At 46.8% G+C, this 15,882-nt stretch overlaps 1 protein-coding gene across 1 annotated transcript in view; it reads left to right on the plus strand.

Annotated features, from left to right (window-relative positions):
* The window catches only part of exoc6b (exocyst complex component 6B), an 85,892-nt gene that overhangs the window by 15,523 nt on the left and 54,487 nt on the right, over nt 1-15,882 (plus strand). Inside the window, exons 6-8 of the mRNA XM_076289082.1 lie at nt 1,913-2,117; nt 10,907-11,089; nt 14,492-14,560. Coding sequence (XP_076145197.1) covers nt 1,913-2,117; nt 10,907-11,089; nt 14,492-14,560 — 457 coding nt within the window. The remainder of the gene's footprint in view (nt 1-1,912; nt 2,118-10,906; nt 11,090-14,491; nt 14,561-15,882) is intronic.

Consider the following 15,882-nt stretch of genomic DNA (forward strand, 5'->3'; position numbering starts at 1 on the left):
CTGGCTAAAAACAGGGACACTGTCCAAAAGGCCTAATTGAAGCGATCGAAGAGGAGAAGGGAGAGAAACAGAGCAGGAGGTAACGATTCAGTGGGATGGGGGGGGCAGACTGATGAAGTGGAGGTGGAGCGCAGGGGGATAAAAGAAAGGACGAGACAGAAAAGACTGCGCGAAGAAAACAAAATTATGATGAGGCATATAGCCCTAGGCTTCACATGGATTGGGAGACAGACTGCCCAAAAGCCACAGTGCGTGGTTTGCAGTGAGGTGCTATCTAACCAGTCTAATGTCTCCACACTGTTTTTTTTAGCGTGAGAGCTCATAGACCAGTTGCACATTTTGATTTTGTTATTTGTTATCATGTAGGGTGGCTAATTAAACACGATGCCTGGAATGCGACAATAGAATGTGTTTTTATGTGTCGGATGGTGGGGGTACGCGAGCCGAGTCAGGATGTAGAAGGTGGTCCGCTGGAAAAAAGGTGGGAACCAGGGGTCTATGGTATTGGAGCCTTTTTCTTGAAGACCACTAGAGGGTGACAGACCTCTGGAGAAGACCGCTAGAGGGTGACAGACCTCTGGAGAAGAGGCCCAGAAAGAAGACTTGTGTCCCATCTGGGTCCACTGAAATGTTGGACACTCTGCCCAGAGCGTTCCAGAGGGACCCAGACCCTCAGAATCCCAGTGTCGGTTCTTGTCGCTCTGTATTGAACGATTGATGGACAGGATAAACATTCTATTGATTGGTTGGACTCCTAATTGGCTGAATTTCGGGTCACATTTGCATGTGTTGATTTTGTGTCCCTTAATCTGAGAGACACAAAGTCTCTGTATTATGTGACGGGTCTCTATAATATGAGGAAGATATGGAATGCTCTAGATTTTTAGTTTAGTGTTATTGGTAGAGGTTTTTTTTTGTTTTATTTCTCCTGATTATAATGAAACGATAATGAAACTAGTTTTACTGATCTATCGGTCTGGATGCCTATGTGACTACACATTCCCAGGTTCTAAAAGATACTTTCTCCTTGGCTGGGTACAAGAGCGCTACACCCCCTTGTGGAGGCTGTCATTAATGCAGCTTCTAAGATGAGCACCTTGTGGCACATAAATCCTCCCACCCATATCCATGCATCCCTCCCCCCACCCCCCTTCACAGTTGGTTTTGTCATTGGCCCTGAGGTAGTGGGCAGGTCGGCCAAGAGCAACTCCTCCCAGAGTGTGTGTGTGTTTCGGCCAAGAGCAACTCCTCCCAGAGTGTTTGCGAAAGGATGCACTCCGGAGTTATTGATTTATTGCTCATCAATCGTGTGGCTGTCCTCTTCCTGTGTCTCCCACAGCCCCAGCACAAGTGATTTCTGTTCTCTGAATCCATCTCTGAGAATTGGGGGGTTATCGCTTAGACTGCCTTTTCAAAAGCTCTCAGATGCATTAATGATCTTACCATATAGTACCTGTGGACTGTTTACTTGTTTTCCCTCACCCACTTTGTCTGTGATTCCTGGAATTATGAGACTCAATTTGTAATTTTCACTGGATGCTTCAGGAATAATGGTGCAAAACTGCTTAACTATGCAATAAAAGCAGCAGAGTGTTTGACATGCCTGATGTATATTGTGAATATATTATTGCTGCGGGTGCAGAAATGAAGGCCCATTTCCAATATTTGTCCCTTGGTAGGTATAGCTCTGGTGTTCCACAGTCTTGTGTGTTTTTACTTACATGTGCTGGTCCTTTTTGTCATTTTGTGTGTTTGTGTGTGTGTGCGTGTGTGTGCGTGTGTGCGCGTGTGTGTGTGTGTGCGTGCGTGTGTGCGTGTGTGCGCGTGTGTGCGTGTGTGTGTGCGTGTGTGTGTGTGCGTGTGTGTGTGTGTGCGTGTGTGTGTGCGTGTGCGTGTGTGTGTGCGTGTGCAGGTACTATCCAGCACTGCGGACCCTGGAGCAGCTGGAACAGCGCTGTCTGCCGCAGGCGGGAGAGTACCGCTTCTGTGCCATCATGGCCGAGAACATCCCGCAGCTGCGCGTCCGCATCCGAGACGTGTCTATGTCGGACCTCAAGGACTTCCTGGAGAGCATCCGCAAGCACTCGGACAAGATCGGCGAGACGGCCATGAAACAGGTGAAACTCCCCTCCAGTGGTCCCCTCCTGCCAAGGGCTCACCTTGTACAGTAGGTCACTCCACAGACCACACAGGTGAGGTGGGACGGTGCTGGTTGCTCCTGCCCTCCTTACCCTTAACTGAATCATCCCCCTTTCCCTCGTAACCTTCCTCTCACCCCTGCTTCTGGGTGCAGCGCGCTTGGCTCCCATCCCCTCCCCAGAGAGTACGATCCTCTGTGTAATGTAATGGAGATCATCATGAGAAAAGGGCCTCCTACGTCTTCGCTGTCCTCTGTTTTGTGCTGTCCAGCACCCTGAGGAGAATTGCGAGTTGACAGTCTGTTTTGAGTTGTACCAAGTGTGTTAAATTGTTGATAAATTCCAGAGGGGCAATGCAGCTTTGCTGTTAGTGTGTGTGTGTGTGTGTGTGTGTGTGTGTGTGTGTGTGTGTGTGTGTGTGTGTGTGTGTGTGTGTGTGTGAGAGATGAGTCCACATGTACGTGTTGGCGGATTGGCCCGGCACACTCTGAAGCATAGCTCGAGGACGAAAGGCAAAAAGCAAACCATGTGAGAGGGCTTGCCTGGACTCAGTGAAATGAACCCAAATGTCCTCGGAGTTGGTTCTGCTTCATTGGTCCAAGATGGGAGAGAGGGGGTGAAGGAACAGTGAAAAGGCTGTGCGCGTATACTGCTGCCAATATACATGAACAATGCTCTCACTCTCACTCTCCTGCTCGCTCTCTTTCTAGGTCTCTCGCTTTTTTTCAAATGCATACATAGAGTAGCTGATTCACACCTGATTCTGTATCTGTCATACAAGGCGACTACTGCAGCTAATTTCTTGTCGTCTTATCGTGTGCTCTATCCATCATTTTTTCTGTCACAATATTTTTCTTCCTTCTCCCTGTCTCTCGCTTCCCTATTCTAGCTCCCATTCCCAAATCCTAGTTCTGCCCTCAGGTCCCTATTGGACATGAAAGTGGCGTGTCTTCTCCTATTTCTTCCTCTCTCCTCTCGTTTGCTGTGAAAATCAGCTGTGGTTGATCTCAGTAAACAAGGCTTGAAAACGCAATATTCAAGCAATGCTCTCCACGTGTCACTTTGTGTATGAATGACCGTTTTGCAAGCACCGCAGAGTTTGTGGACGATCTTGATGCTAAGTCCAGGCATGACTCGAATTAACTTCACCGTGGTCCGTTAACTAGCCCATTTGCCAGTTGCCTTCGAGGCCTTCAAATGATTATGCTCTCTGGATTTGTCTTGTGAAGAATGTGCGCATTTTTTAAACGGTTGGATCACTGAAGGAATACGTGGAGGACAGACAGTTGAGCACATTTCAGACAGGACTTCTCTCTCTCTGGACCAATCTCTTCATTGATGAGAGACATGGCTTTGGGGTTTGGCAGATGCGGCCCCATCCTTCGAGCTGCAGTCCTAGTGCGTTCCCACAGTCTTATTCTCAGTGTTGAGGCGTGCCAGTGCACTGCAGTCCTCTCTGTGTTGCCATTCCTGTTCCACGTTTACATGTACATATACATTTTGTCATTTAGCTACATTTTAGCTGACACTTTTATCCTTTTATCCACTTTTATAAGCGACTTACAAAAAAGGGAACAGTCAAGGTACAGTGCGACTAGGACATGTTAGTGCAGCAATAAGTACTACTCGCATAGAATAGAATGACAGTTCAAGCAAAGTGAAGTCAAGTGAAGAAGAGGGGTAGTCAGGTTATGGTAAGGGCTAGATTAAGCATCTGCATCCGCACATCTGTCCTGACCACTTGAAAGTCGTCTTTTGACTTTCATCTTGACATTCAGTGAATAGTAGCCGAGACCTTTTGTCCTTTAGACATTTGTACAGAGACCCCCCCCCACCCCCACCCCCGGTCTGCAAATTGATACGTTTTTGAGACCGGAATGTTTGTGGGACGAATGCTTGCACAACCCCTTGACATCTGGATCCACAACAAGTCTTGCCACGCTCAAACAGGATCTCTTTTTTCGCTCTTGTCCCTCTCCCTCCTCTGTCCATCTCTGCCATCGTTCTCCTCTCTCCCTTTCTGTTACCCCTCTGTTACCCCTCTGTTACCCCTCTTCCCCCTCTTTGCCCTGATGTTGTCTCTGCCTCTGTCCTGTGGCCCTCTGCTTGGGTCCCTTGGAATGAAACGATGCTCTGACACCAGACACATTCTTGGTGAGCATCCATTGGTCTCTCTCTCTCTCTCTCTCTCTCTCTCTCGCTCTCTCTCTCTCTCTCGCTCTCTCTCTCTCTCTCTCTCTCTCTCTCTCTCTGTGTGGAGTGACTGCATGCCTTTCGTCCTTCGTAAATGAAGGAATGCTGCCCATTCACTTCTCCATCTCCAGAACTTCTCCTCCAAAGGATGTTGCTGGTTGCTATTAGCTGAGGTTCTGGCAACACCCATGCTGTTTAATACTCACCATCCTCGCCCCCTAAGCTTCTTTAGCTGCCCATTTGTTATTTCATGGTAGTTAGCTTCAGGGAATGGACTTCTAAAGCCCTCCTTCTGACTTGCCCGCTAAGCATTGGAAACATTTTGATAGTTTATGCAAATGTGGATGCAGCACACACGCACACACATTCACAGAATGTTTAGCAATTAGGCTAATTGGAATCAGTCTGCATAGCTGTGAACTCATCATTGTCTGGTGCGGTTGGCTAGTCATTAGTTAGTAATCCGCAGCATCATCCCACCCCCTGCCTTTGATTGTCACTCTGAAATCTTGGCCCTTACCCCTTTCAACGATGAAACTGACAAGAATTTTCTGGGTCAGTACCAGAAAGGAACCTTCCTCGCTTCTCAAAAATGGCAAATGGTGTTTTTGAGGACTAGACGTTTCAACATGGAGAGCTCGGATGTTTGAGAGGGCTGGATTGTCACATGAGGAAAGTACTTTTTTTTTTCTTTTTTTCTATCTTGTTCCCTCCTTCCCACAAGGTGGCAGCAGAGGCCACTGCAGTGCTTGGATCTCTGCCCCTCCTCTCTGATCCCTCCAGCAGAAGCGGAATGTTGCTTCAGGACTTAACAGAGATTTAAACCCTAGTAACCCTTGCTGACAAAGTGGTTGTCAGAGAAATACTTGCCAAAGCCCCAAATTCCAGCCTTCTAAGTCTGTTTTCTTGCATGTGGTCTCTCTCTCTCTCTCTCTCTCTCTCTCTCTCTCTCTCTCTCTCTCTCTCTCTCTCTCTTTCTCTCTCTCTCTCTCTCTCTCTCTCTCTCTCTCTCTCTCTCTCTCTCTGTCTCATTTTGCTTACCTCTGTGTCCACATGTCCTTTGCCACTTTCCACTGTGTTTGTGTGGTCACACTGCAACAACACTCAAGTACAATTAGATTTGACCTTAGTGTGTAATATTCTGTGACCTTTCCCCTTTGTTACCTCTGGTAAATTTCTCGTAGGCTGGTAAGAAAAGCTTGCATTCATTACATCACCACTATAGAGATCCAGGCCATGCATGCATGCATACATGCATGCAAGCCCTCATGTATGTAATTTATACATGCAGATGGCCTTGTTATTGATCATCATTAGCTACATAAGCTAGGTGCTGTATCTCCTCCTGTCCTGGTATTTGCAGTAGGAGTTCTCCAGTTTGCACCGCTCTTGGCTTGGCGGAGCCACAGATAGAGGTCAGCTTACCTCAGTAGCCAGCATGTTCCCGCTCAGCTCCTGAGCTATTAGTGGTAAGTTGCCAGGCACTATTCCTAGAATGGTGTCTGTCAATTTTTTTTGTTTTTGCTGTTTTAGCTTGAATTTTCTTGGCTGATGGTCTTGACGAAGGATTTTGAAGTCGATCCTAATCAGCCAGCCCACTGTGGTTGCTTTTAAAATGCCATGTGTTAAACACTGAGAGGGAAAAAGTTATCTGACCTCAAATGGCGCCATCATCCTTTGGCTCTTGTGTGGAACTGTCTTTTTTTTTTTCTCACAGTAAGTCACAGGTGACCGTCACCCTGTCCATTAACCTCATTCTGGAGGTCAGTCTGTCTCCACGATATGAAGTATCATGAAAGTGTCTCATATCCTGACCTCTGAACAGTGTTGATGTTGACACTGAAAAAAGGAAAATTTAAGTGCTCTCCATTGTTCCAGAAATTAAATGAAATGAAGAGTCAGCAAAGAGGTACATGACCTTGCCCCTGTCAAATGAAGTTTGATACAAAACGGATATGCTTTGTTGGCCATTATTACTGGAATGTACTGTAATTCTTTGTGTTCTACTATACACAAAAAGAACAAACAATTATGGCTAGGAATGATTACAGCAGTAACTCCGAGAGCATAACCAAAGATCCTTGATTACTCCGCTTTAACCCTCTCTGGTGTAACTCCATATCCTGTGCCAAAATTCTGATTGGCCTTCACAGGTCAAAGGTCACTGGTCCGCCCCCTGTTCTCTGGTCAGTAAAGCGAGACCTTTCACACTCTCTCCTCAGTGTGGGTGCAGGATCCTAAAGGTGGTCCCCTCTCTCTCCCCAAGGGAGGCCCTGCATGCCCCCACCCCCCACTCTCTCTCCCCATTCCTCCACCTACTAACTCCAACCCCATAAGCCCAACAGACGGAGAACCTAACCACTAATAACAGGAGGCGATTTGTCTGGGGGGGAAGGTTGGGCAAGTCCGCGAGGTCCTGCTGACTGCCATTCTGCTGGAATTCAGGCCCAGCACTGCAACGGGCCTGTGATTTGTTTTAATTCCACTAATGAATGATCTGAAAATAAATAAATCAGGGGATCCAGAGCTCTTAGAATGGTTCCATTGTGTGCCATGCAGCAACATGGTGTGTGTAGGAGTGTGTGTGTGTGTGTGTGTCTATATATATATATATATATATATATATATATATATATATATATATATATATATATATATATATATATATATATATATATATATATATATATATATATATATATGTGTGTGTGTGTGTGTGTTCGTATATGTATTATGGGGAGGTAGAGCTCTGTTTTGAGGCCGGAGACTTGATGCCCTAAGGTACCCTTCCTCCACACAATTCCTTGTCTGTCACCATCTCCCACTCATTGCCTTGCCCAGGGTCTGTGTGCCTCATACCGTCTCCAAAGCTCTCATTCATGTCTACATTTTTCTGTTTGTCTAAGGCTTCCCATCTCCATTTTTATCCCTTTCTCTCTCTTTCTCTCTCTCTCTCTCTCTCTCTCTCTCTCCCTCCCTCTCTGGATGGATACCCTCAGTAGTTCCTCAGACTGGCGTACTACACAGATTAATGGGAAACACATTGCCCTGCCTGTGAAGTAGAAGATTGATTACCTGTATCTAGTTACCACACACACACACACACACACACACACACACACACACACACACACACACACACACACACAGACCTCACAGAAGTGGAAGTTATATGGTTGTCACACTTATTGACTGCACATAATACCCAGCATCGACTGGAATATCATGGCTTCACCTTTCACTGTCCCGTCTGTCTTTTCTCTCGCTGGTGCCAGATGATCCCACCAGCCTGCTCCCCATCCCTTCACTGTGTCTCCTTAACCCTTAAAGGTGTAGCGTCACACCGGTGTGATGGGAATGTTGAGAAATGAACGTTCTAAAGAATATCTGGGTTCATTGAATTCAACATAGAATTTTAGAACCTTCAATTGTTGCGGAACTTAGAACGTTCAAAAACCTACACCTTTAAGGGTTAAGTAAAGAGTTAAGGCCGTGCCACACACATCCAGACGGCCTGGCAGAAATCGCTCAGTGGTCACTGACCACCAAATATTATTAGCTGAATCGTGATGGTATTTGTATTGTATTGTATTGTATTTAAATAACTATTTATAAATCTTACTGGAAAAAGTGAGGCTGTAGGAATCTTGCTTTGAGGCTTTAAGCAGGTGCCTGCAGGACTGAAAAGGATTTCAGAAGGCCCTTGGTCTTGGTATGCACCCGCATAACGTGTGGTCACTAATACGCCGTATTTGAACAGTTAACCGCTGTAAGCAGATGATTGTGGCGCAACTGGCTACAGCGCCCATACTACCTTTGGGCCCAAATGCCCACGGGGACCCGGGCTCTAGTCCGACCCGGGTCATTTCCCGATACCACCCCATCTCTCCCACTCGTCAGTCTCTTAGCTGTTCTATCTTAATAAAGGCAAAACCCATATATATGGGTAAATAAAACTAGTCTCAGGGCCTTGGATGCTGTTCACTTTATTTTTACCCCCTTTTTTTTTTATTTATTTATTTTTATTTAACCTTTATTTAACCAGGAAAAGTCCCATTGAGTTACAGTAGCTCTTCTCCCAGGGAGTCCTGGCCAAGACTGACGGCAAAAAGTTTTAAAAATACATATAAGACAGGACAAAAGTTACATACTATACCACAAATCGCTATACATACGTACACTATATGTAATAGAACACAAACAAGACATTACACTTAACTTAAGCTAATAGACATACAACTTGTTAATTAAAACTACCCTTGTGACCATAGGTAGTTGTTAATACTGCATCTTGCCTTTCACCATCCTCCTCAATGCCTCATCCTCTGGCATTAGGATGGGATCCTCTATTTGGATTTTGACCTGCTTCTGGGTCCTGGAGTTGAAGATGCTCTCTGTGACCTTCCTCTGATGCCACCCTGATCTTTCTGCTACCTTTTCTGAAGGGCCTGTTCTCCCCCAAACCTCTCCACCCGAAACAAAGCAGCCAGCGTGGGAATGAGACCCTGGGAATGCTGGTATCCCTCTCTGCTTTCGTCCGTCCAACGTCACCGCAGTTTCCATTGACGTCCAATCTGCCCTTCGCTGAAAAAAATCGTCAAGTGGATCCATTGCACTTGCCGTCTGTTGGGGGGGCGGGGATGGGGAGAACAGAAATTTTCTGTGGGCACAATGAACACACTTGGTGGTTGTCATTGTATGGGTGTAGGGGGGTAGCCTCAAGGAGATTGAGGGACCCCCTCTTCTCCTTTAACGCTCCACTTCAAGTTCCTCTCTTTCTTTGCTCAACCCTTTGCAACACTCCTGGAAAAATCCAGGACTCTATTGTGACCCCCCTGTGACGCCTGAGTGGCAGGACTCTCCAGTCTTACTCACGTTCCCCCAAGTCTCCAGTTAATGAACGGCTCCCGCTCTGCACAAAAGCTGCTGACGCAGGTGCAGACGTAGGGCATGACGCAAAAGCATTTTCTGCTTTTGAGCGAGACGTCCTCTGTTTGGTATGCTTTTCTTTCAAGTTTAACTATGTCTTGCTCCCCTATGAGTCAATGCGGTATACCAATGTAATTTTCTTCTCTTGAGGAGATGATTGGTGGGGAGCAGGGGGGGGTTCAAAGGCGGAAATAAAATGTCTTTGTCCCTCTGAGAGAATGGACTCCTCCATGATGGTTCTCCTGCCTGTCCGTGCTGATGGTGTGTGCAACACGGAGACCGTAATACAAGCTTTACTAGCTTTGCCATCTTTGGTAGTATATGTAGTTAAATTACGCTTTAGGCTTCATGACGCCATGGGTAAGGGAACTCGCCAGGCAGGCAGCGGGCTACCCTGCGCTTGGTCAAGTCCCAGGCACATCACTCACCACGCATGGTCATCCGCTAGCGGGATAAGTCCTCCACATGTAAATCTCCGAGTCAAGTTTGCCATGGAAGCCGCCGCACGGGCTTTCACAGATTCCGTGAGGGAGAGATACCATTAGTATTACGCACAACACAGAAGGCAACTGTGAACGAATAAGAATAAGAACAACGATTATCAACAGTAATGCGCTCAAGACGACTCACTCGGGGGGGCAAATGCTGATCTCCGGAGCTCTTAAGAGTCTCAAACGAGTGATGGATGAGATTCACGTAGTCGGTGAAAGAGGAAGAACGATGAGCTGGCGGACATTTTATATAAGACAGCGTGCACGCTGTGCGCAAGTACACTGCCTTAAAAAGGCATTGGTTGGAAAGGGTTCATTAAGATATCCCATCAGGTGACGTCGAAGTGCTTTGACTGAAAGAAAACAGAACAGTGTTGATGTAGTCTCATTTTCATTCAGTAATGTTCTCCCTAACGATATAGAAGTTATTTGACGCCTCTTTAGATTTGCTCAGTTTCCAAATACACTGTATATGCTATTGGAATATACAATAAGTTTCTTTAAGGCATCTACAGTAGAGGCATCTACAAAATACAGTCAAACCAACCCCAAACTCCCATTACCTGAGATTAATGAATGGGATTAATTCTGGGAGAGGAATCCAGAGGAAAACAAAGAGAGAAGAAAGCAAAAAGAGAAGAAGCAGGCGCAACAAATCCATCAGTGACCTTTGACCCAGATGCAGACATGCCCCAACTGTTCTAGTCCTCTCCCCTATTGGTCGGCATTTTTACGTCAGACAGTCTTTCGCAAAACCCACCATAGATCCCTGTGAAGGCATGTTTGTGTTTCCTCTATACATACCTATCTTCCTCCTGTGAGGGCTTTTTAGATAGGAAACAGTATTGCTCTTCCACAGGGAAATTAGTTTGGTAAAAGTTGGCTTTTTAAAACCCCTTTGTAAGCTTTTTATCTGTTTTTAAAACTTTCTTTTCTAAATATGCATGTTCAATTGCAGCACTTTCTATGTTTCACTGCAGTCTTATCCATAATTTGTTTTGTATTGTCTGTGTGTGTGTGTGTGTGTGTGTGTGTTTGTGTGTGTGTGTGTGTGTGCGCGCGCACGTGTGCGTGCGTGCGTGCGTGCGTGTGTGCGTGCGTGCGTGCGTGCGTGTGTGTGTGTGTGTGTGTGTGTGTGTGTGTGTGTGTCTGAAGGCCCAGGCCCAGGACCAGCGCTCCCTGAACAGTGCAGGCCTGCAGCAGAGAGGAGGCAGTGGGCGCCGTGTCCGGAAGGTGTCGCCCAGCACCGAGCTGGACGGCCAAAGCAGCAGCCCCCTCTCCGAGCAGGACTCCGGCATCCTGGACGTGGAGGACGAAGAGGACGACGAAGAGGAGGAGGTGAGACGTGACCTCTGACCCCTTGATGTCACATGCCAAGCGATCATGCCAAGTGCAGGGGTCATCTCTCTCAGAACGTGTGTTTCAGTTTAAGCTTGATTGGTGGAAATGTGGCATCCGTCTAAAGTTCTGAGCAGTGACTGGCAGCGACTCCCTTGGCCAGTTCAGACCAGATTTGTGACGGCAGATGAAAGATGAACCAGATGTTGAATGTTTCTCGGACATAGCTGTGTGAGCTGTTCGACCGCATTACATCTCAGGCTCGACAAAGGCCATTTTAATTTTGATAAATCATGTTCTTGTTTTGTGAAGAGTATTCGGACACATTACAGGCCAATAAAACATCTTGGCCAACAGAGCTTCAATGGGGTTCACATTGGTGTGAACACGGCAGAGTGGCCAGATGTTAAAAATTCAAGTCTCATGTTCAGTTCTTGGATCTGAACTAATGGGAGACATTTTACAAGCCATATTGGTACGCACCGTTAGTTACAGCTTCTACAGTTTGTTTGAGGACATTGAGTGTGTTCATGGTCATAGTTCAAGTGTCCAGTGCTGCTTCTCTTTTTGAGGGTGGATTTATAATCACAGCTTCTCTTGTCTTTCCATCTGAGGGTCACTTACTGTGTATGGGTCAAGTTTTCGTTCCCACACGTTTGGCTCTTATACCTCTGGTCCTCTCCCAATGCTCCTTTCCAGGGTCCCTGCTGTTGTCATTTTATTTTCTGCTTCCTTTTTTTCCTCCTCGTCTCTTCCTTGGGCTCTCTGCTTATTCCCGACGCCCCCCTCCCTCCCGGTTTCCCCTCATTCTCCTGTCCTTGTGGCTCCTGGCAGTGGGCCTGCTCTGGCGAACCCCCGCCCTTCCCTTTTCTTAATGGACCGTCTCGTTTCTGCAGTAGTTGACTGTCATTAGGGCTGTCTCATTCCCCTGGGGCGGGGGTGTGCCATGAGGAGCATGTGGAACGTGATCTCCGCATAGAGGAAGGTAATGATGCTGAGAGGAGGGAGAGAGGGAAAAAAGAGAGAGGGAAAGAGAGAGAGAGGGAAAGAGAGAGAGAGGGAAAGAGAGAGAGAGGGAAAGAGAGAGAGAGATAGAGGGAAAGAGAGAGAGAGAGAGAGGGAGATAGAGAGAGAGAGAGAGAAAAGAGGGGCTCCAGCTTATGTGAATCCAGCAGCTACAGGCAGCAGCTCTACAGTGACATCTCACACGTAGCATCCTGCTGTTGTTGATGCTGACGTTCGTCTTGACGTGTGTTGTGACTTGGAAAACTATATTTGTCACTCTTTCTTTCGAAAAGGGTGAAGTGCGTGTACCGGAAATAAGGCAAATTACACTGGGCGTTGTGCGGTCCATCTTAACTTTTAACTATGAGACCACTAATGATACTCAGCACTGATGCGTTAGGATAGGCAAACTACAGACGTGCTGCCTAAAAAGCCAAGCCTGACACGTCCGAAAAAGGAGGACAAACTCTATGAGAGCAACAAATGAGATGAAACCACAACCTCAACTGGTTTGGAGTTACAAAGAGTAACTGTGATGGCAAAGGTCCATAGTGAAGGAAAGCTCACTACATAAGGGAATAATGGCCTCAACATTGGAAAAGATGCAGGCAATTGGCACATCTCCTGTGAATTCCTGCATCTTCACCCCTTTGTCCCATGGCCTTTTGAATCGGCTGTTAAAGTCGCATTCAGATCTGCTTAGCACAAGTACGTAAGCACAGGGTTCCCACGGGTCATGGAATTTCTGGAATATCATGGCATTTTGGAAAGTCTATCCCAGACATGGAATATCAGGGAATTTACTTGCCAAAATACATTAATACAAATCAGTGTTTCCCACAGAATTGAATTCCATTTGTGGTGGTTGGTTTGCAGAATTAACTTGAACAGTTTTTAACAAATTAGCACAGTGTGCTTATGATGCTAACCAGACTTAAGCACAATTTAGTACAACCTGGAAAATCATTGTGTGGTGGTCAATGTTGATATTGTGGTGGGCCGCCACAAATAAGTCAATGTATGGGAAACACCGCAAATATTTCCACGCAGAATTAGTGTATATCTGGTTATAAGCTTTACTGCTTGCTTGAGTAGCCCAACTTTGTTTATTCAATGCCCATTTATTCATCTCCCGCTCTAAAAAAGTAAAAGCTTGAACTCTACGCGGCTGCTCTGAAATCATTGGTCGCTATATTGTGCCATTCTTTATATAGTAAGTCATGGAAATTAAGGTTTTTTGTCAAGGAAAGTCAGGGAAAAGTCACAGAATTTTACATTTGACTTTGACTTTACATTTACAGTTTGAGGCAATTATTTCTTAGGAGCTCCTAGTCTCCTTTTTGTTTTATTTGCTACTGTTTATGCATTTATACATTTGTGTTCATACATGTTTTATCCAAAATAAAACCGAAATAAAACATGTTTTTATCTGAAATGTATAAACACATATGTATAAATTATGTGCAAAGGCTTCGACGCATGGTTTTGTAAATTATTGATCACCAGGGGTGCAAAGGAGCATCCACTTTCTCTCTCTTTACTTTATATAACACATCTCTTTATATTAGCCGTTTTAGATTTGTGTTGACTTGACCGTAGGAGACGTTCTTGACCTCCTCTCACCGCTGCAGTCTGCCCCCGTACTTGCGTCACCACCACCGCCTTTCCTGTGCGGCGACGTGCCAGCGCCATCTGCTCGGCCCATCTCTCAGCACCTCCGCCACGTCTCATATCCTGTCGAGGGCCAGGTCGTGCCAGCGCACCAGTGCCTGGTGGCTGCCCGCGCAGTGCCACCCGACGTTGACTTTTTGGCCTCTTGTGCCCTTGTGTCCGACCTGACGCAAGCTCCCCGCCCGGTGTGCCAGGGGAGTCTTTTCGAGCGTGGTGGTCGGTGGTGGTGGTGGTGGTGTGGCCCGGTACGAGGCTTGGGGGCTGTTTGTTTTCTGGTGGCCATTGTTTGACATGGCTCTTCCTCTCTGAGCCCTTTGATGGGCGGCACGGCCGCGTTCGGCCGAGTGTTTGTTTTTGTTGTGTGTGGAGTTGAGTGTTCCTGGTGGTTCCGTGGGAGAGATGAAAGCTGGCATTGTTTAGGCAGCCAGCTCTGGGGAAAAGCAGCATTCCAAAGAGGGATGGAACAGGTTTAAGATGGGGTGTGGTGTGTGTGTGTGTGTGTGTGTGTGGGTGGGTGGGTGTCTTTCTGAGTGTGTGTGTGTGTGTGTGTGGGTGGGTGTGCGACTAATGTTTTCATGCAGTGTCAACAGTCATATTCAGTTGTGCCATCTCGATGTCTTAAATAGTTTTTAATCTCTCTCTCTCTCTTTGTCTCTCTCTCTCTCTCTCTCTCTCTCTCTCTCTCTCTCTCTCTCTCTCTGTCTCTCTGTCTCTGTCTCTCTGCAGGTGCCTGGTGCACAGGAGCTAGTTGACTTCTCTCCTGTCTACCGCTGTCTGCACATCTACACAGTCCTGGTGAGTCGCTCCTCTCTGTGCTCGCCCTCCTTCCCCAGGATAAATGAGGCCTAACGCTGCCCCCATGACTGTTTGTTATATGCTGATATGACCCTTAATCTGGTCACCACACAGTGCTCCACTCTCTGGTTCTGCTGAAGCTGAGGTCTTGATTGGGCATTTGTATATAAATTTCACAGGCCCCACGCATTAAGGGTCTACATGTGTTTTTTCCGAGAAGTTCCACAGTGGTTACAATCAAGCTCCCAATTAGCCACCCGCAGTGTCCCCCCTCTCTCTCTCTCTGTCTCTCTCTTTCTTGCTCTCTCCCTCTCTTTTTCTCTCTCTGTCTGTCTTTCTCTCTCTTGCTCTCTTTCTTTCTTTCTTTCTTTCATTCGTGCTCTCGCCCACCTCCCTCTCTCCTCCAACCACCTCGTCCACCAGGGTTTCTGTGAGTCAGGCTAACCAAATAAACCAAAAGGGGCTGTGGGCGCACACTGGAAACACACACACACACACACACACACACACACACACACACACACACACAGACGTGGTGGGGAGACAGTGGGCTCCAAGCACTGCCCGCTCCTCCAGGTGAGAAAGCTGCCAGGCTGGAAAGCATTTGAATGTCGCCCTTTGGCCTTAAAACGTTCAGACTCTTGAAGAGGAGAGCACTGTCATTTCCACACAGCACTTCTGTTTGGGCTAGAAATACTCAAGAGTTCAGTACTGTGTGCACCCCCCACCCAACACACACACACACACACTCTCGCATGCTCTGGGAGCTGGTAGAGAAAATAAGTGAGAGTGGAACATGATGGAGTGTGGAAAAAGAGGAAGTGAGGAGTCTTTTACACACACACACACACACACACACACACACACACACACACACAGCGTGTAGGTCAGAAGGTGAAGTGGTTAGTTGAGAGGTGAAGGGGCAGGATGGGGTTATCCCATGGCTGTCGTGAAAGGGAATGGGGGAGAAGGTAAACAAACTTAAGGAGTATATCGCGTCTCTCGATAGGCAAGCGGGTTTTGTTTTTTTTTTCTTTCCTTTGCAGGGAATGTCGTAGTTTATGGGTTTCCTTCCCTTGGTACTGGTCATGACCCCCTGGTCACCCCGAGTCCTTGGAAACCGAGCCCCTTCTTCAGGGCTTCAATGTCTTGTGTACGTGGCCTTAGTATTGTCTACGGAGAAGTTTAGATATACGCAGTGACTCGTTTCCATACGCACGCCTCACAACATAGCTCGTCAGAAGTGGTTCAAGGAAGAGATTTCGTATGTAAAGAGAGTCATTAACTCGCAACGGCAACATTAAAGGTATAGATGAAGAAGT

This window comes from Alosa pseudoharengus, unplaced genomic scaffold, assembly GCF_046254945.1.
Source record: "Alosa pseudoharengus isolate Yale_2024_CS ecotype anadromous, Long Island Sound unplaced genomic scaffold, YU_APseudo_1.1 YU_APseudo_1.1_scf_17, whole genome shotgun sequence".
Classification (NCBI taxonomy): Eukaryota; Metazoa; Chordata; class Actinopteri; order Clupeiformes; family Clupeidae; genus Alosa; species Alosa pseudoharengus.